The sequence below is a fragment of the Hemibagrus wyckioides genome, linkage group LG03 (assembly GCF_019097595.1).
Source record: "Hemibagrus wyckioides isolate EC202008001 linkage group LG03, SWU_Hwy_1.0, whole genome shotgun sequence".
In the NCBI taxonomy this organism is placed as follows: domain Eukaryota; kingdom Metazoa; phylum Chordata; class Actinopteri; order Siluriformes; family Bagridae; genus Hemibagrus; species Hemibagrus wyckioides.
This window is the reverse complement of record NC_080712.1, coordinates 27,208,836-27,230,216: the sequence shown is the minus strand read 5'-3', so window position 1 is coordinate 27,230,216 and position 21,381 is coordinate 27,208,836. Positions and strand designations below refer to the sequence as shown.

At 40.6% G+C, this 21,381-nt stretch overlaps 1 protein-coding gene across 3 annotated transcripts in view; it reads left to right on the top strand.

Annotated features, from left to right (window-relative positions):
• Positions 1–21,381, top strand: part of arfgef3 (ARFGEF family member 3) — a 28,456-nt gene that overhangs the window by 448 nt on the left and 6,627 nt on the right. For 2 of the 3 annotated variants that reach the window (XM_058385802.1, XM_058385800.1), the window contains exons 2-32: positions 1,167–1,218; positions 2,186–2,267; positions 2,732–2,863; positions 4,498–4,566; positions 5,596–5,718; positions 6,269–6,314; positions 6,830–6,914; positions 7,153–7,257; positions 7,622–7,949; positions 8,045–8,157; positions 8,242–9,140; positions 9,313–9,479; positions 9,578–9,743; positions 10,174–10,281; positions 10,870–11,085; positions 11,311–11,421; positions 11,906–12,056; positions 12,638–12,937; positions 13,500–13,633; positions 13,718–13,863; positions 14,115–14,294; positions 14,560–14,701; positions 14,897–15,019; positions 16,131–16,234; positions 16,507–16,651; positions 17,990–18,118; positions 18,209–18,385; positions 19,291–19,405; positions 19,492–19,594; positions 19,885–20,016; positions 20,924–21,054. In XM_058385802.1, coding sequence (XP_058241785.1) covers positions 1,167–1,218; positions 2,186–2,267; positions 2,732–2,863; positions 4,498–4,566; positions 5,596–5,718; positions 6,269–6,314; positions 6,830–6,914; positions 7,153–7,257; positions 7,622–7,949; positions 8,045–8,157; positions 8,242–9,140; positions 9,313–9,479; positions 9,578–9,743; positions 10,174–10,281; positions 10,870–11,085; positions 11,311–11,421; positions 11,906–12,056; positions 12,638–12,937; positions 13,500–13,633; positions 13,718–13,863; positions 14,115–14,294; positions 14,560–14,701; positions 14,897–15,019; positions 16,131–16,234; positions 16,507–16,651; positions 17,990–18,118; positions 18,209–18,385; positions 19,291–19,405; positions 19,492–19,594; positions 19,885–20,016; positions 20,924–21,054 — 5,014 coding nt within the window. Of the gene's footprint in view, positions 1–1,166; positions 1,219–2,185; positions 2,268–2,731; positions 2,864–4,497; positions 4,567–5,595; positions 5,719–6,268; positions 6,315–6,829; positions 6,915–7,152; positions 7,258–7,621; positions 7,950–8,044; positions 8,158–8,241; positions 9,141–9,312; positions 9,480–9,574; positions 9,744–10,173; positions 10,282–10,869; positions 11,086–11,310; positions 11,422–11,905; positions 12,057–12,637; positions 12,938–13,499; positions 13,634–13,717; positions 13,864–14,114; positions 14,295–14,559; positions 14,702–14,896; positions 15,020–16,130; positions 16,235–16,506; positions 16,652–17,989; positions 18,119–18,208; positions 18,386–19,290; positions 19,406–19,491; positions 19,595–19,884; positions 20,017–20,923; positions 21,055–21,381 lie in introns of all 3 variants that reach the window. The other variant, XM_058385801.1, reaches the window with a different exon arrangement.

Sequence of the window (21,381 nt, the reverse complement as noted above, 5' to 3'; positions counted from 1 at the left end):
CACCTGTCAACAGCCGCTGTGGGCTTCTACACGGTTTCATCTGCTGTTTACATAACTGTACACTTTTATTCAACATTAAAAATATATATATATATGTATATGCTTAAAACCGCTTTGTAGCCGAAATCATTGCGAAGCTAATTCCCACGTTAGTATGTTAGACCTGTATCCTATAGCCTGGTATTATTTTAGAGTACTGTATAAGTGCTGTAGTATTAATCAAAGAAGGCTGTCCTTTATGTGCTTGTTTTTGTTTTGTAGCTAATAAACTCTACTGTTTTATACAAACAAGCTCTTTTTACCAGCTTATTGTACAACAAACTGAACAGTTTCGGTATATTTCTCAGGACAGATGTGTCAGTGCCAGCTTGGGCTGCATCTATAAATTGACCTCCATCCTTAAAGTGCACTTTTATAATCCACAGTAGGGAAATAAATAAGCAGATACCATCAAATAACTGCATGATGAATGTATACAGGAAGGAGGTTGCCTCCCTTTTTATGCCTTGTTAAAAAGCCTCAAACAAGGAGGGGGAGAAAAAAAACAAACAAGAGATTTGGATTTAGAAGTGTGTACAAGCTCATGTTTCTCAACCATGCAAGCTGAATTTTTCGGCTCGGATATATGATGAGGTTTCATCAGAGATCACGATGTCGGACAAAAAGTTGCACATCAACACAGATTGATCGTTTGAGCTACTATACATTTGCATTTGCAAGAATGAATACTGGAGATGTGTCTGTTCGGAAATCAGTGGCCGTCTTATTCCTTAACTTTAACGTCCTTTCTGTGAGCTCGCAGAAAATAAGACAAAAAATAAACCCCACTTTTCTAAACCACTAGTGTGCGTCCTCTCATATTTCATCTTACTAAGTGATTTATGTGAGATCTGCTGTACTAATGGATAAATGATACCGTGAAAAACTGATGCTTATGCTGTGACCACCGTCATAACATATTTAACTAGAATAAAGGTGTGGGATTATCAAAAATCTTCTCAGCAATAATGCAGCAGCTTCTTACCGGATGAGTTAATAACATACTGTAGCAGCGTGAGACTAATGAGTTTATTTTCTTATTTTCATGCAAATTCATTCAGACCGAGGCGAAGCCGTCCCCTGAACATTTGAGTAATGTGTTTATTCGCTTTCTCTGCTCGCAACAGAAACCCTGGAGGCTCAAAACGGATCAGTTAAGACGTCAGCATCTAAGGTCAGGTAAGCAGGGTCTTGGATTTCGTTCCTGCTGGCTCACTGAATGGGTTTTTGAGCGAGAGCGCAGGCTGAGTATTATTGCTGCCATCATTTTTTGTGCTCGGCTCATGGCAATATCTAAACATGCACCTCACTAATTAGGTTTTTCTTCTTCGAGCTCATTACCGAAATCAGGTGGTGTCCTTGCAGGCTTGAAATGCATTACTGTAGATCTTGCAGGAGAATTGAGCACGCTTGTTTGCCTTGAATTCCAGCAGAAGATTCTTTTAGATTTTGGTTTTAACTAATATTTTTATCCTCAATATTAGAAAGCTATTGGTTGAAATTTTGTGAAGGCAGACACCTCTGGAAACTGACTATGATGCTCTCTTTGCTTGAAAGACTGATGCATCCAAATCTGTTTTATCCTGGTCATGAGGCAGGAATACACCCTTGCTGAGACACCAGTTCATCCTGCACATACTTATTCCTTTCTAAAGGTGCATGGAGTATGCATGTTCATGTTTGTGGAGTCCCTTGGGATAGGCTCCAGGCTCCCTTCGACCAGATAAACAGTACAGAAGATGGATGGGTGGATAGATGAATTCCTTTCTACAGGCAATTTGGTGTAACTAAGTCATGAATGTTTGAGGAAACCTGTGAACCCTGTAGGTGTAAGGGAGCATGTGAGCTCCAGTTTGTGTTTCTGGGGTACCTTTTTTTTGGTTCAACAACATCAGACAGGGTTCTAAGTAGCTCACAATTGTTATAAGCAGTCCCTAGTGGTTGAACTGAACCTCAACCTCGTATTCACTTACTATAAGGAAATCAGTGTGTTCATCAGATTTTCTTTTAGATAGTGATGTGGACAAATTTAGAGTTCTAACTGCTAGTAAAGCAAAGGAACGAACAATTCACTATTGTTCCTTGTGCTAAGTGAGATGGACCCTGGGTTGGGGAATGCTTTATTGACTGTCGACTGTGCTTTTAGGGAGAGATGCCTCTTCCCACTTAAGCTTGCACTCGACTCCAAAAACCCAAAGCTGGCTCAGACAGCTCTCATGGGAATGCAGGTGAGGCCATTATTTTGATTATGCAGCCTATTTTTCTCGAAAAAAAAAAAGCAAATTAGGAATGATTTGCAGTTTAAAAATACTATACTGTAATGTAATGTAATGTAATAACTATATTACAAAATGCATAGAATTAGGTAACAAATTAGTTCCTCACTTTCTACTTATGTGCTATATCTTCTAAGTGAATTGGGTTGAGATGTGAAAACCTTGATATCCTACTCTGACAGGCTCAACATAAAATAGATTAATAATACGTGTATTTGATGAAATAATAATAACATTACTATATGGTATAGAAACAATAAGATGGATCTTATGGCTTCAGATTAATGTTGTTTCCTTGTTTACCATCTAAGGATTGCAGAACGTTTAGGACAAATAAGCTTATTTAGAATAAGGGATCTCCAGAGTATGTTCTCTTTAAAAACCTCTCTGTCATCCTGAACATGATGCTGTGGCAGAAGTTCCTGTGTGAGGATCGCTTTATCGCTGTGGAACCAGAAGCACCAGAGAAGCAGCTGTTGTTCCAAATGCTGGACGCCATCAGCGTGACCCCCATGCTTCATGAGGATCTACAGGTGGAGGTCATGAAGGTCAGCTGGTATATTTATATCTGCATTTGTTTCTGAATCTTATTTTAATATACACAAAGGTTCTGAAAAGTTTATGTCTTATTGAACGTGACATTTTAAGCTTTTGTTTTGTCTGTTTGGGCACGTACAGAGCTAAGATTAGACAAAGCAAAGCAAACAGATTATGACCTTGGTGTTTTTCTACGCGGGGGAAGATCCATCTTGGGAAATTGTTACATTCTGGCTAATAAAACATAAATAAAACAAAAATAATTTTCCAAATGATCTACAAGAGCTGGTGGCCCAGTGGCAGGATCCTGCGCTCTCATTGCCGCGGACCGGGTTCAATTCTTGGGCAGGCATTAACCTAGGCAGTGCCGGTCCCAACCCCGGATTAAATGGGAGGGTTGCATCAGAAAGGGCATCCAGCGTAAAACCTGTGCCAAATTGAAACATGCGGACTAAATGATTCGCTGTGGCGTCCCCAAAGCCATCTCTTGTTTCACAGGGCACTCGGATGTAAGTGCTGTCTGTCCTCTTCTGCATACATGAACACACAGATGTCCAGGATTGGCTACTGTTGCAGTGACTGACGACAGTGAGAGTGTGCCATCTCTGCCATCTTGCACAGAGCATGGCCAAATTTTGTTTTTTTTAACAAATATCATTTCAGTTTATGGGGTTCTAGCTGGCTGTTTCCCAGTAAGCCATCCAATGATTCCAGTAAATAATAAATGGAGAGAAAAACTTTTAAAAATTTTTAAACCTTTTAAGGTAATATAATTTTTATTACACACTTTTCTGTATCTAGTCTGTCAGATCTAACATGCAATATTTTAGTTTAGTTGTTTTTCACATGATACATGTGCTTCCACACACACACACACACACACACACACACACACACACACACACACACACACACACACACACACACACTGCTTCATCGTGCCATACTGAGGCATCTAGATGTCTTCTGCTAGTACATATAGATTATAATAGATTGTAGTTGATGTTTCATATCCATTATATATATTTATATATAAAAGAGAACCTTATTAAGCTTTATTTTATTTTTTAATTTTACACCAAGAGTGTCATTATGCCTTATTGATGAAGTTTATATGGTTGGTTGATTCATCCGCATGCCTGAGAGTATCTTAAGAAAAAAAATCCCATTAATTCAGAGAAAGCTTCAGTAATTCTACAAGTTGTAAAATTTGTATTGTAGACCATTTGTTCAGTAAAAGCAGATCCTCTTCACTTATGACTGCATTCGGGACAAACCAAAACATGCAAATTTGCATTCTAATTTGAACCTCTGTCCAAATTTAGGCTCGGCCTAGTGCGGAGTAATTTATGCAGCACCATGCGAGGTGTCAACGTCAGAATGTGCTGTCTTCCTTCCAGCATGCATAATCAATTCAGTGTCACCGTGACAGTCTCTGCTCTGTTACTGGGTGCTGTTGCCTGCTGTCTGGAGATGCTGTGCAGTTTGATAGCCTTGATGTGGCACTGTAGATCTCTTGGAATGAGGAAAATTGTGTTATTCGCCTGGGAACTCGATCAGATTCACTCAAGGGAATCTGATTCTCATGCCTATTTTAATGTAACCTTATCTCTCTCTCTCTCTCTCTGTGTGTGTTTTGTCATAGGTCTTGCTTTGTATCACATATTCCTCTAGCTTTGAGTTCAACAGCAGCAACATCTTGAGGATTGCCGAGGTAAGAATGTTTTGTTAGAAGACTGAAACCAAACTGTAACTCGTTATTATTGTTCATATAAGCTGATCAGGACAATTAATTTTAAAAGGCATGCATAAGTACACAGCCATGTGCTCTCTCTCTCTCTCTGTCTCTCTCTCTCTGTCTCTGTCTCTCTCTTCCTCTCCCTCCATCTTTGCCAGACGCATCCATTCGTATCTCTCTCACACAGCTGGAGGGATGTTTTCATCGACAGCTCACGAATTTGAGCGCTCTGTCTCACTCTATCCCACCTGTCTCTCTTTCCCGCCGTCTCTCTCTTTCCCTGACGTGTTCATATGACTCAGTGTCTGGCCTGACAAGAACCCATAAAATACGTAGCCTTGACTAACCTCCCCTCCCTCTCTCTCTCTCTCTCTCTTTTTTTTTTAATTTTCCATGACAGCCTGCCAACCTGAAAGAAATATATATTTTTTCCAGTCCTTAACATTTTTGCCGTTCTGTCACCACGGTGACCGAACATCCTGCTACGAGACAAGATGCCACGTCTGAGTGCAGAACAGCGTACACGTGGATAATCTATTTGTTCTTCAGTGCCCTTTCCGTTTCAGAGGGTCGTATATTTTACTTATGAGGCAAACGGGGAAGTTTCCATTTTAGATTCTCAGTGCTGCTGGAGCAGATTATAAGCACCGGGTTACTGTTAGATTAAACAAAGTATTGCAGTTCTGAAAGTGTAATAAGACCCCCAGTAAATATCTGCTGGGCTATGGAGAGAACAACAGCACAAATCATTAAAGTTGCACATTTCAGTTTTATACTTAGATTTGAAGAAAATGCACGAATTAACACCTGGAAAACGGCATCATAGTGGCTGTGTGGTAGCTTAAGCTGTTTTTCCCCCCTCAGAGTGCAAAATGTGTGTTAGAATAAAGCCCCACCATTAATATTGCCCCACCACCCCCACTCATATTTGTGGCACCTATTCACAGTCAATCGTTGACATTGGTTGTGGTTGATTTACGTTGTGTGTGTTTGTGTGTTTTACAGGTGTGTATCCAGACGTACATAACAAGTTGTCATCAACGCAGCATCAACACAGCAGTAAGGGCCACACTTAGTCAGATACTGGGAGATCTTACCCTTCAACTACACCACAGACAGGACAGCTCCGTGAGTTATCCACACACACACACACAAACACACAGAGCTCTGTCAGGACTTCAATGCCTTAAAGAAAAGCCTGCTTCATAGATAACATTTTCTTTGCTGTTTTGAATGAGATCCATTGTGTTGTAGATAATGATGTGGTGATATAATGTCAGTAATGTAGCACAGCTTCACAGGCAATGTGCATTTATTGCAAACTGTCAATCTTGCTGTTTGGGTTTGCTCACTTGAATAGAAGAACTAAGTATTTAAAATGACTTAATTTCCAAGTTTAACTAACTAGTTCATTGTTTTTTGAAAATGCTATCAAGTCTCCTGCTTACTGTGTTGTAAGTGATGGCCTACGATGAAGCCACATCCTCATGAAGCACAGTTTGTCCGTGGCTTAATTGTTTCCCAAAAAGAAAAGGGTAATCTAAGCAAATGCCAAGATGTGAAAATAGCTTGAATTCTGATGGATATTTGTTCATGGTTTAATCTCAGGACATGTCGAGACAACTGATATTGAAAATAAACTAGCTGTTCCTTAAAGATCTCTGTTCTGTGTTCGTAGGGTGGAGATGAACGGGAGCGTACCGTGCCTACAAGCAAACGCAAAGGTACATTTCAATTAGAATTAACACAATCCACCACAATCTGATCAGAGAATCGGTTATAACTACGTAAATTAATTACTTTCCCTTTCACCTTTGTTTGTCTGTACAATCTAACTCACTTCTTATGGTCAGTTTAGCTGTATGTTTAAGATTTAAGCACATCATTTACAGTTAAATCATCAGAATAAATATTTATCATTAATAAATAAACCAAGCTCATTAAATAGAGCACTAAAATATATATAAATAAAATACCAAATATTGTTGATCATCATAAATGTACATGAAGTGGGATGAGGAGTCTGTCTCAGCCATGAAAACCACAGGCCAAGCTATTTAAAGACATATATCGAATAATTATCCTTAATGAAGTGATGATGGCTGACCTGAGCACGCAGAGCAGGATCAGTGAGCATTCACACAAAGGTTTTTAAGGGCATGGAGCAGTGCAGCTAGCATGATGGATGCGCCTTTTATTTATTTATCAGTAATGCGTCATGTGTCTCTGTGTTTGTTAGACTTTTCTCCCACCACTGCAGCTCTGTATGAGGATGTGGTGACTGTCCTTACTGTATTCTGTGAAAAACTGGAGTCTGTTTCAAGGTAAGTCTTTGGCCCTGCTGTCTAACCTGAAAAAAAAACGTCCGTCCTAATTCGTATTTGTTTTTGTAGCAATGCTGTTACCCTGTCCAAGATGAATCATTTTTAATGAAATGCGATTGGCGTTAACAGTGAGCCTCTGACAGGTGTTTGCCTCCAGGCGTTGTTATCATTCTCTCTTTCTACGTTTCTGCTGTGCGGGATCAATTATGGTGCTGCAATTTTGTTCTTCCTTTGACAGTGAGAACCAGCTGTTGCAGCTGCTGTATCTGGAGTGCATTTTAGCCATGCTCAGCAGCTGCCCTCCCACAATGCATCTGAACCGCAGCTTCACGGATCTCGTCTGGTAAAACGTCTTACTTTAGATCTATAATAAGCTGCACGAGGGTGATATTTGTGTGCTAACTTGTATCATAATGTAAAAGTTATTATTGAATCATAATAAATAAAGATGTTTTTTAGGGATCATCAGTCAGTTAAGGAATAAGATACGAACATAGATGCTTTCTGTACCTTAATGCAAAATAATATATACAGTCTACACACACTGGTGCTTCATAGTGTGGACTACATATGAAAAAAAAGAAAAACACCCTTATGTACTTGATGCATTGGTCAGTGAGTGTAGTTGTACTTGTAGTTGTGATGTTTCTAGTTGGGAAGGTGTACTTAACATGGAGCTGAGTGTTTTTGATATATTCACCCTACAGGAAGCAGCTGTGTCCAGTTCTGGTGGTGATCACAGGCAACCCTGTGAATGATAAGACCATCACCTCTGCTCACGGAGCTCCATCACAAGAGTTGGACGCTGCACTAGGGTCAGGGGTTAGTGATCAGGGCCGGGGTTCTGGCTGTTCTTCCAGTGCCCCTGCCATGATTGGACCGGTGATCCGCACCATCTGCTACATCGCAGCTGAGCTCGTGCGACTAGTGAACTGTGTAGAATCAATGAAGCCTGTGCTGCAGTCTCTCTACCACCGCATCCTGCTCTACCCTCCTCCACAGCACAGACTGGAGGCCATCAAGATTATGAAAGAGGTGTGTTTTAATGTTTTAGTAAGAATTACTAAGATTTTTTATAGTATAAAAACTATTGTTTATTAAGCGAACTCACGTCTGTGGTTTGTTGCTAGATCCTCGGTAGCCCGCAGCGCTTATTTGACCTGGCTGGCCCATGTGTTATTGAGCCTGAGACCAGGAAGAGATCGTTCTCGAAGAGGAAATCACATCTTGACCTTCTCAAGTTGTAAGTATCAAGATCATATCAGTAAAAGAGCTTGTGCATTAGACATTGTGGCATATCAGACATGTTTCCGTTCTGCTTCTGCAGGGTGATGGACGGCATGACGGAAGCTTGTGTGAAAGGTGGCATTGAGGCTTGCTATTCCTCTGTTTCTTGTGCTTGTGCTCTACTTGCTGCCCTTGACGAGCTCAGCCAGGGACGTGGCCTGCATATGGACCAGGCACAACTTTTACTGCGTCGATTGGAGGACTTGAAAGACGGGGCAGAGTTGTTGAGGGAATCAGTGGAGCTCAACGAGGCCGATTTCCGTTGGCAGCGGCGCGTGTTGTCCACTGAAAACGCCACCTGGGAGACTGCCATTTCTGAACGCAGCCCTGATATCAGCATCAGCGTCATCACTGACACAGGTCAGGTTACTCTGGAGGGTGATCTGGGTCAAACCACCCAAGGGGAGAGTGAAGACGATGCACGAATCCCTTCGCCTTCCTCCTGTGGAGGTGCTGCAGGGGAGAGTGGTGCTCCTCCAGATGTGGTCCAGCGCAGCCATGCCCTGGCCTACCCAGACCTCACCAACTTCCTGTCGGTGGAGTCTCGCATGCGCCCACATGGCTCACGTTACAGTGAGAGTAATTTCAGTATGGACGAGCAAGAGCTCTCGCGCACAGAATTTGACTCGTGTGATCAGTATTCCACAGCTGCCGAGAAGGACTCGGGACGCTCGGACGTTTCAGATGTTGGTTCAGACAATGGCTCATTGGCTGACGATGAGCAGACGCTGCGCCAAGGTCCCGCCCATCGTTCAATGCGCACCACCGCATTTTCGCTCAAGCTGCTGAAGAACCAGGAAGCAGACCAGCAGAGTGCCCGTCTCTTTGTTCAGTCTCTGGTGGGATTGTTGCCACGGCTTCTGGCCCTTCACAGCCCTACAGATGTGGATGTCGCACTACAAAACTTCTCCTCAACTTTCTGCTCGGGCCTCCAAGTAGGTACGTGGATTTTAATGTATTTAATCTCAATTAAGGTTTGTCAGTCGTTGTACAGCACCGCAGTAGTAGTTAAGGGGCTCCTACTCTTGATGTAGAACTAGTAGTGAAACTAATAGAATAAGGTGTTCATGTTCTGGGCCCACCAACACCCTGACTTTCTGTTCCCCTTCAGGTGGGATTCACTCTCCTGGCTTCGAGGGCAGTGAGAATCTAAGCTGCCAGGCTCTGATGAACGCAGATGGGTTGTATTTGGTGTCCTACTATGCCTTGTTACTCAACCTTAAACTGAGCACCTGTGGTTACTACCAAAGGAAACCCGCTCCTCCCATTGTCACTCTGGTAGAATCAAACAATTTTCCTTTCTTACTGGTTGCTTTTACTTTAGTTTTCACTTTAAATCGTAATGTGCGTGTGAAATTATGGGTTTGTTTCAGCAGAAAGAGTTTGTGCATCAGATCCAGAGCAGTGGCGTTCTAGTCGTGCTCTCTCAGGCCTGGATAGAGGAACTGTACCACCAAGTCTTAGAGAGGAACCTGCTAGGAGAGGCTGGATATTGGGAGTCGCCTGAGGAGCACTCACTCCCTCTTATCACCATGCTGACAGGTAACGAACAGTCCGATGGAGGATGTGGAGCTTGTTAGTTTGGTCACATATAATAAATTGTACTTAACGAGACTCAGTTACACTGGTAGGGTAGCAGGGGGGAGAACGGGTGACGCGTGAATCTTTCTTTTATTATGTTTTTTTTCTTTTAGCATATTTCAGAAGTTAAACACTCACACAAACACACATACACACACACGTATGTGTGAGAAGGCGTACTTTCCAGTTTTCTTTTTTACTAGTTTTACTGACAATGTATTCCTGAACTAAATGATTTGCTTTATGAAAAGATTTTTAAAACATATAAGAAACATATTTTGTGTACATTGCAGGCTTAAACATATCGCATATCATCACACAAACACCCCCCCCTCTCTCTCTCGATCTCGATCGCAATCTCAATCTCTTGTTTTTCTCTCCTTTTTTGCAGATATTGATGGACTTGGCAGCAGTGCTATAGGAGGTCAGCTGATCAGAAGAGCCTCGTCGCAGTCATCCTTTACAAGTGATAAGAAAGACAATAACACTGTGTTGGCAGGTACAGTGTATGTTTTGCAGCACCTCCCTGTGTGTTTGTGCACACTGTTTGAGTGTGTGTACACAAGGAAGCGGAGGCAGGTTTTCATCACAGTCCAAGCACTTAGGCTGCATAGTTTCTATGACAACACCTGTCAACCAAGATAAAGTCTTACGTGCTGGTTAAATAAAGAATGTTCCTGGTTTGGAGAGTGAGTGCCATATGGTAACTGGTGTGGCTAGTCATTTCCTTGCCTTTTATAAATCTGATTATAATGCAGTGTTTTTTTCAAAATATATTTGTTTTGTATGTTACCAAGGCACATAATTCAACTGCGAGTGAAGGTATTATTCTTAAGAAATACTAAAATAAGTTTTGTTAATAACTGCTTTCGGCTAGTATTCACACACACACACATTCTCCCACCTTGTAGGTGTGGTGTTTGTGTGATCTTGTTTGTATAAGGGTAACTTGTTCTATTTTTGCTGGTATCTCTCTCACACACATTTTTAGCCATAAAGTTTGCAATTCAGTATAATGTTTTGCTTGTAAAGTGCCTTTTCCTGACGTCAGGGCACATTTGTAACAGAAACACTCTTGTTGCTGTAGGTATAATGTTTGCACGGTACATCCTGATTGGCTGTTGGAAGAACCTGATTGACACTCTGTCTACGCCTCTGACGGGCCGCATGGCAGGCAGCTCGCGGGCTCTGGCTTTCATCCTGGGTGCAGAAGGCGTTAAAGTGCAGAACCAGAGGGAGAGAGAAACCATCTGCCTCAGTCTTGATGGCCTGCGCAAGGCTGCTGCACTCAGCTGTGCTCTGGGTAATGAACACACACTATCAGAGCTGATAGTGAAGAGGAGTCAAAGTATGAAATAAGATACTGGAAAAGTGATATCAGATCTGAATCATCCTGACACAACTTAAACTAGAGCATGCGATTTCTATTTTAGGATCTTCTAACAGAGGCTGCCAGATGTTGCTTGCTGGTTTAAATCTGGGAGCTCTTATTAAATGTGTGAACATGTGTGTGCTTACATAAATCTAGGTGTAGCTGCCAACTGTGCCTCAGCTGTAGCTCAGATGGCAGCAGCTTCCTGTGTTCCAGAGGAAAAAGAGGAAAAGGATCAGGCTGAGGCTGGAGATGCCATTACTCAAGGTAGAAACACACACACACACACTTCACTCTTTTATTGCAGAGTGAATTTAAAAAGAAATGACTTTGGGGTTCAGATGGAAGCTTTAATGGAAGATTCATAAAACTGTTTTTTTGGAGATTTTTATTAAAATATTTTACTTATCTTTCTAACTTATCTTTCTAACATGGATAATCTTTGTATTAGAACAAAAGACAGTTGTGTAATCTTAGATAGATGTTAGATACGCATATAGTCATACCCATCACTCATTAACTGGCTATAAATCTTTTATTTGTAATTATTTATCCATTTACTTTTATATTAATCAATTAATGATATACTTTCCAATTACATTTGAATTAAATTTCTAGTGATATGAAGATTTGTTTATATGTCCTTCAATGTGTACCAGATAACATTTCTGCCATGTATATTTAAAATGTGCTTGTGTCTATATCATTTTTATGTTGATACTGACATCAATGTGATGTTTGTTAAAATTAGTTAAGCATAGAATGGAGCAGAAACTTGAGCAGATGGGTCGGGGACAAGGAGTGAAGCTGCACACTGCTCACATGCTCTGCATGGACGCCATCCTCAATGTGGGTCTAGAGATGGGCAGCCATAATCATGATTGCTGGCCACATGTCTTCAGGTACACGTCCTCTCATTATTCTGGATTTATATGTTGCTTTCAATAACATAAGCCAGTTTAAAAATTGTTCTGCTTCCAGCGTGTCATTATTTGTAGGTCTTGAGTACAGATCAGATGGTATGACAGTAGTAAGGAAACATAACGAAGTGGACCGACGAGCACAAGTGTAGGTTTTATTAAGCCGAAGAAAACCAATGTAGCCTGGAAATCTTCACAGACACAATGCTGGGGTGAGATTTGAAAAGAAAACCTGAAAGTCTGGGTTATTTTATGTAGTGTAGTTGCAAGCACGTTTGTGTCGTTAGTAATCACGTGACTGAACAGGATCAGAGCTTCACTGTAGGACGTGTAATAATGACGTGGTGTGATAGTTAAGGGAGTTGGTCACAGACAATCATTCATTCCTCTTGAGAAACCAGTGTATCCTGGTCAGGGTCATCATATGGCACTATGAAGACACATTCACACACTCATTCACATATGGGCTTAGAAGTTAGAATCCCCAGTTCACCGACTACCTATGTCTTGAACATAGGAAGTCTCCCCACATACCCTGAAGTTTTCCTGTGCTTTCATTTCAGAGTGGTGGAGTATGTGAGCTCACTAGAGCACAGCCACTTCAGTGATGGGAGTTCTCAGGCTCCTATGACCATCACTCAGACTCAGCAGGCTTCGTCCATAATGGGAAATCCCGAGCAGAGTGTGGAGTCCGTCCCTGAGTTGGAGCTGAACCTGAGCCACCCAGTCATCCAGCCAACTTCCATTCAGGATCTGTTACGTGAAAACAGCAACGCGAAAGGTTTTGATCTGCGGGGTGGCAGTCTCCTGACCGGCAACAGCGCCGCTAAAGTTGTCTGCACACTCTCCACACAGGCGGATAGGTATCACGCCAAGAGAGATTTGTCTCTCCTATTTTTTGCTCTCTTCTGTTTTTTTTTGGGTTTTTTTTGGACGTAAGCAGGCAATAATGATGTAGTCCTTGAAGGATAGAAAAACACACAGCGTGTACTTGTACATTTCTGGGAAAAGAGCCTATTTACAAGCACTTATTATCATTTAAGTATAAGAAATAAATGTTCAGCAATAACCACAGATTGAGTAAATTATACACGCCCATCAGATTTGATCAGTGGTTTAAGCAAAAAGCATCACATGAATGTTAAGTGATTTTTACACATCCAAAAACGTTTGATGTCGAAGAATACTATGAGTAAACCATAATAATGAATTCTGAAGTCGATAACAGTTCCTCTGTTGGCAAACACTAGATCATTATGAAACTTTTTTTTTGATGGCTTAACTTCCATTTTCTTTAATAATTCATCACACCCATCAGCGGCTCTGCATCTATTTATTACTCACTCACATGTTCGCTCTATATTTTTTAAGTTTAATCCATTGTATATGAGTTTATAATGTGTGGCGTTTGCTTACTCCCTAAAGATTGTTCGAAGATGCAGTGAGTAAACTTAACCTGGTGGGTCTGGTGGGTTTTCTACACCAACTGAGGAAAGCCTCACAATCCCAACTCTTCAACTCAGTCACAGAAACTGGGGACTACTCCTTAGCCATGCCAGGTATGCCATTACACTTGTGTTGTACATTGAACAATGTCGTATTTTAGTTGTCTTTCATTGGTTTTATTTGTTCTGTCATTAAAGGGGAGGCTAAGTCCACACAAGACAAGCGCAGTGCTCTTCACCTTTTCAGACTGGGTGAAGCCATGCTTCATATCGTAAGGAACAAGAGCCGGCCACTTCTGCACATGATGAGAGCCTGGAGTGTGGTAGCTCCTCATCTGGTGGAGGTATTAAAAAAAACAGCAAATGGCAGCAGTAGAGACTCATTAGAGCTTTTAGTGTGATATATGTGCCAAGTTATTTATTCATATTTCCCATGGAGACAATTTAGTTACTCAGTAATTGTGCATGTTTATGATTTTGTTCCATGTACATTATTAAAAGCATTAAACATTGCCCATTTTACCCATCTTGAAAGCAAAACATGACCCTGAATGAACCGGTTGCTATCCTGCCTCTTATTCTTCTCCCTCTCCAGGCTGCATGTCATAAAGAACGTCACGTGTCCCAGAAGGCCGTGTCATTCATCCATGACGTTCTGTTGGAGGTGCTGAGCAGCTGGGCAGAGCTTCCCCACTTCCACTTTAACGAAGCGCTTTTCCGGCCCTTTGAGCACATTATGCAGCTGGAGCTCTGTGACGAGGATGTACAGGACCAGGTGAACTCTTACAAGTAGTAATAGCTGGCACCATTCTTTGGACCAAAAAAAAAATTTATTGACGTTTGATTATGCAGTACACCCACACAAACATAAATTTGCCATTCATTTTCAAAGGATCATGCACATACATGTAGGATGTCCAGAAAGGCAGCAGCTGATTATATATTTAAATGAGTTTGGAACATGTCATGAATTTAAAGATTTTATTTTACATGATGTCCATATCATTCATACACTCTGTTCTCGTTATCATGGCTGCAAGGTGATCACATCCATCGGGGAGCTGGTGGAGCTTTGCTCTCCTCAGATCCAGTCAGGATGGAGGCCGCTCTTCAGCGCTCTGCGCACTGTGCATGGAAGCAAGAATGACATGAAGGACTATCTGATTGGAGAATACTCTATGGGTCAGTGAAAGTTCTTGGTGGGTCAGTAAGAATACTGTCTGATTTGCTGAAAATACTTTGAGTCAGTGAGAATACTCATAGAGGAGATCACTGGGAATACTCTATGGGTCAGTACTCTGTGATGTACTTGTCTTGATTGTAGTTTTATTGCTGTAGTGCAGACACACTGACTTGACGAATAATTTTTTTTTGTAGGCAAATCCCACGCTCCTGTTTTTGACGTCTTTGAGGCCTTTATTAACACAGACAACATTCAGGTTTTTGCCAATGCAGCAACTGACTACATCATGTGCCTTATGAAGTTTGTGAAGGGGTTAGGTAAGTCGCCACATTAATCTGGTCTTCAGCCATCTGTTTTTATCCACATTTTCAATTTCATGCATGAAACCCTGATAGGAGATTTCATTCAAAAATAAAAACGGAAATCCTCTGATTAGATAAGATATTTTAGAGTAAAAAGATGTTTTGATGTGGATTTTCAACAAAAAAAGGCTTTACTCTGCATGCTATTGTAGTAAACACTATGGAAAATGGTCTTTCTTCTCTCATACATTGTGCTGGTATCACTCTTTTGTTTACTTAGACACTTGTAGGGCTTCAGACTTTTTTTTTAGATAACCGTAATACACTATATTGCCATAAGTTCAAGCAAGGTCCATAAAGACATGGAGGAGTGGGTTTGGTGTGGAGGAACATGATTGGCCTGGCCCAGAGTTCTGACCTCAAACTGATAGAACACCTTTGGGATGAATTACAGTGGAAACTGTGAGCCAGACCTTCTCGTCCAACATCAGTGCCTGACCTCACAAATGTGCTTCTAGTAGAATGGTCAAAAATGTCCATAAACACACTCCTAAACCTTGTGGAAAGCCTTTCCAGAAGAGTTGAAGCTGTTATAGCTGCAAAGGGCGGGCCAACTTAATATGACATTCTTGTTACGTCCCAGTTTTGGCCTGGCTCACAGTCTCCGCTCTAATTCAACCCAAAGGTGTTCTATCGGGTTGAGGTCAGGACTCTGAAGTTCCTCCACACCAAACTCTCTCATCCATGTCTTTATGGACCTTGCTTTGTGCACTGGTGTGCAGTCATGTTGGAACAGGAAGGGGTCATCCCCAAACTGTTCCCACAAAGTTTGGAGCATGAAATGTCTTGGTATGCTGAAGCATTAAGAGTTCCTTTCACTGGAACTAAGGGGCCAAGCCCAGCTCCTGCATTCAACACCTGAATTCAATTATTTGGAGGGGTGTCCCAAAACTTTTGGCAATATAGTGTATCTGAAACACATTCATTCACAAGTTTTATGTTTGTGCTGATATTTTGGGATATTCATTTAAAATTTGGAAACATTTGAATGGAAACATTCATTTAGTAAGTTATTCTGTTCACCCTAAATAGGTTTGTATAACTTTGTCACCAAATTCATTTGCAGGAGAGGTGGATTATAAAGCGATAGGTGATTGTGTTCATGCGAATGGATACAGCTCTACAGACCTGTGCCTTCCTGCCCTGGATTATCTGAGGAAATGCTCGCAGGTTAGTAATAACCTGGTTTAATAGCCAGTTCTGTGTAGCTACACAGTCAGCAGAAACTTTGTAGGTGGTATGCTTTTAGTGATGTAGTACTAATTCACTAAACAGCATAAATAAGTAAGTAAGTATAACGTACTGTATGATTCATATAGAGCTGCAGGTTATAAACTGCTTCAAACATTTTAATGGGTTTAGTTTACTCTTCCATGCTTTACCTTCTCTCTTTTGTTAAGTTTTAGAGAATTGTGTTTAACACTGATGTTTATGGGTCACAGCTGCTGGCCAAAATCTACAAAATGCCTTCAAAGCCAGTGTTCCTTGGTGCACGGCTGGCCAGTCTTCCCATGAGAGTCCAGGAGCGCTCAGTCAGCAGCGAAGACGGTATTGACTCCGTACTAGCTGAGTTCGATGATGACACAGGTGATCCCTCACACCGGCTGCTTCTCACTCACACTATATGTGTGTTGTTCTGTGAAAACCTGGCTGATGTCTCTGTGACTCAATTAAAAAATTGTTGAAAAAAAGTTGAATTTTTTCTGTATATTGTATACTTTTTAATCTCTAATTTTAGAAACTGAGAAACCATGGCTATACTTTACCAACAGAAGTAAAAGGTTATTATATAGACTCCATTCTGTGCTCTCTTTTACTTTTTGCCTACAAAGGTCATGTTGGGTTTTGAGTCAGTTTAAGATTAAAGATTACATTTCAATGCAGTAAGTCTGATGAGATCTGTCTATCTATCTATCTATCTATCTATCTATCTATCTATCTATCTATCTATCTATCTATCTATCTCTGTTTCTGTCTCTCTCTCTATATATATATATATGTATATGTGTATGTATGTGTGTGTGTGTGTGTATATGTCATATCAGGCATAACATTATGACCTAATATTGTGTTGGACCACCTTTCTATCAGAACCAGCATTAACTTATTTTTAGCAATTTGAGCACCAGTAGCTCATCTGTTGGATCGGATCACACGGGCCAGCCTTCACTCCCCACGTACATCACGCCTTGGCTGTCCATGACCCTGTGGCCGGTTCACCACTGTTCCTTCCTTGGATCACTTTTGATAGATACTGACCACTGCAGACCGGGAACACCCCACAAGAGCTGCAGTTTTGGAGATGCTCTGATCCAGTCGTCTAGCCATCACAATTTGTCCCTTGTCAAACTCTCGAATACTTACGCTTGCCCATTTTTCCTGCTTCTAACACATCAACTTTGAGGACAAAATGTTCACTTGCTGCCTAATATATCCCACCCACTAACAGGTGTCATGATGAGGAGATCATCAGTGTTATTCACTTCACCTGTCATTGCTCATAATGTTATGCCTGATCGGTGTGTGTGTGTGTGTGTGTGTATATATATATATATATATATATATATATATATATATATATATATATATATATAGTCAAATGTGATCATGATGTGAAGGGGTTTCCCAGGCCATCACACATATAACTCAACTCATATTGATGTTTTCATTTAATTGAAATTGAATTATTATGGTATGCATGCTGCAAATTTTTATTATATAAAATATAAATAGCATTGTATGAATTTTTTTGTTCATATGCTCAAAATCTGACGCAAAGTAATTTACAATAAAAATAAAGGAGTAGATAAAATGTATGTAAATAACATGAGATATTTTATATTAAATATAAACTTCTAAGTAAATGTCCTATTAAAAAAATAACAACCTCTAAACGTCTGATCTGAAATTGTTTATTCTATACAGGTCTGATCCAGGTGTGGATTTTGCTTTTGGAGCAGCTCACTGCAGCCGTGTCTAACTGCCCTCGTCAGCACCAGCCACCCACACTGGAACTGTTATTTGAGCTGCTCCGAGAAGTCACTAAAATACCAGGTAACAGCAGGAAACAACATCTACAAGGCCAGCTAACATAGTGCTGTCTTTGCTGATGAACCAGTCCACATGTGTACTGTTTTCTCACAGGCCCAGGCTTTGCCATTTTCTCAGTCATCCAGCTCCTTCTTCCTGTCATGTCAATGTGGCTGCAGCGAAGTCATGGAGATTATTCATACTGGGACATCGCAGCTGCAAACTTTAAGCACGCCATCGGGCTTTCATGCGAGCTGGTGGTGGAGCATGTTCAAAGTTTTATTCATTCAGGTAGGTGTATCGCAGCGTTTAAATGACCAGTACACTTGGCCATTTGCTGATCATTCATATAAATAGACATTGTGTCTATTAATCCTGCACACAGCCTTAATAGACAATGGTTTATTTGTTTGGAGCAACTAGAGAGTGTTAAAATGTCCAGTTAAAATGCTGCCCAATCCAAACACATACATGCTTTCATTTTTCAAATAGATATAAAAAAAACACTATTTATTCTTCAATCCATGCTGCTTAAAACTTAGATAAATAAATAAATATCCATCTTTTTTTCTTATCTAATGCGCTGGCTAACGTTATTGCAGCCATTATTGTATATTTATTTATATTTAATGTATATTTATTTAAAAAAAAAGCTATTGCTTTTTAATAGCAACAAACATGATCTTATATTAACTTGCCTTATGAATAATCTGAGCAAAACTTCGGAACAGGTGATGAAGATAAATCCAGCTAGCGGTTTGTTGGAACAGGGGTTATTAATGTCAATTATTTATCAACTCTGATGGATGCAGCATGCTAGTTAGACCGCACATAAACGTATGAGCCAGCAAGAACGTTATAGAGATCATTTATAGAAGAAACATTATAGAGTGTAATTCAGATTATAGATATTGTTTACAGTGATATAAAAGTGGGGGTGTATGAGGTTTGACTGGATCTCTTTGCTCCAACATGAGAGATGGAAAAATGACTACACATTAAAATGTGTTTAGTTTGGTTTTAAATATTAATTTAAATAGAAGTATATGTGTTGAAATCCTTTAAAATGGTTTGTGTGAATTAGCCTTGAGAGAGTCAGTATCTGTGTGTGCAGCCCCATGTTTTGTTTGGAATGAGAAATGCTTTATCATGATGTTTAAGTTGTAAAATTTACTATGTAAACATTTGTCCTGTAGATATGGGCTATGAGAATCTTATTAACCTGATGCTGAAGGACTTATTCAAGCTGCTCGTGGCTTGTGTGGCTGAGCCTGCAGAGACCATTTCCAGAGTTGGCTGTTCCTGTATCAGGTTTGTCTGTCTGTCAAGAAATGAAGAAGGTGTCTTCCTGGGTCCTGCTCAATTGCTGAAATGGCGATAATGTTTTCTGTGTACAGATATGTTCTAGTGACAGCAGGGCCTGTGTTTACGGAGGAGATGTGGAGGCTGGCCTGCTATGCCCTGCAAGATGCCTTCTCAGTTACACTTGAACCTGTCAAGGTGAGCCATGCATGCAGTATACCAGGTTGCTATTTCTCTTTTGATATAGAAAATAGTGGGTTAAAGAGCAGAACCTCGACCTCTCGTGATTTAAGTCACTGCTGAGCACTACAGTAAATTCAACTGAAGTACAGTTTACACAGTAAAATAATAATAACATTAATATTTAGATAATAATATTAATAATAATAAACTCACAAAGCAGTGACTTTCCAATGATCTACAAGCAGAAGTGCTAGCAAAATCTAACAAATGTACCACTACTGACATTCTCTCTTCCTGTCCTGTAGAATCTGCTTGCATGTTTTCGGAGTGGTTCAGACACGTTCACAGGGGACGCGTGCGAGGTGAAAGTAGCCGCCCCAACACACTCTGCTTCCGCTGAAGCGGAGTACTGGAGGATCCGTGCCATGGCACAGCAGGTGCTCTTTGAGTAAAATATATATATATATATGTATACACCAAATGTTATATGTACACCAAAGAAATGGATTATGGCAAAATATTCTTTACAACATGTGATTACTGTAATTCGCTTTTTTGTTTTGCCGTCTACTGTATACATCGACCAGCCGTAACATTATGCGCAGTGAGAGGTGAAGTGAATAACACTGATTATCTCCTCATCATGGCACCTGTTAGTGGGTGGGATATATTAGGCAGCAAGTGAACATTTTGTCTTCAAAGTTGATGTAATAGAAGCAGGAAACATGGGCAAGCGTAAGGATTTGAGCGATTTTGTCGAAGGACCAAATTGTGATGGCTAGACCACTGGATCAGAGCATCTACAAAACTGTAGCTCTTGTGGGGTGTTCCCGGTCTGCAGTGGTCAGTATCTATCAAAAGTATCCTTCAAGACTTAAAGGATCTGCTGCTAACATCTTGGTGCCAGATACCGCAGCAAATCTTCAGGGATCTAGTAGAGTCCATGCCTCGATGGGTCAGGGCTGTTTTGGCAGCAAAAAGGGGGACCAACACAATATTAGGCAGGTGGTCATAATGTTATGCCTGATCTTTGTATATACCGTGTTGAGTTAGTGAGAAAGAATCCTCATTGTTTTATATGATGGACTGGTGTTCCAGACTTTTTGGGAGTCTGTTCCCATCTTGTGTCCCACTGTATTTGAGATTTACTCACATTTGCTATTAATATTGACCAAGATAAAGATAATACTGATCATTAAGATAAATGAATAAGATAATAAAGACACTGATCATTACAAGAGTAACTAATATATTTAGCAAATATACTGAACACAAAAAATGAACACTAAAAAGATTGACCCTTCAATAGAAGTTCAACAGAACCTTTTCCTTTTGTGCTTTCAGGTCTTTATGCTGGACACTCAGTGCTCTCCCAAGACTCCCAGTAGTAAGGAAGGATTTGAGCATGCTCAGTCATGCGTGCTGATTATTGAACTTCCTGCAGACCAGCAGTCCAATGGCCATGTTCAGAAGAGGTTAGATTCGTCTTGTGTTAGATGAATCAGACCACCACACAGTTATTGATGATGTAGAATACACGTTCTCAATTGATATTTGATTTAGTATATTATCATCATCACAGTAGAAAATAATGTTTTGATTTAATACTACATTGGTTTTAGAAGTGTATTAGAAATCTCCTGTCCCCAGACATTGTTTTGAAGTAAGGATGGAAGCACTTAGAAAGCACATTTAGTGATCAGTGAAAGGTGGCATGATGCTGCTCCAGGATCCATGCAAGTGCTCCCTTTATGCACAGGTTTCCTCCAGGTTCCTCCCAATATCCAAGACAGGCTTGTAGA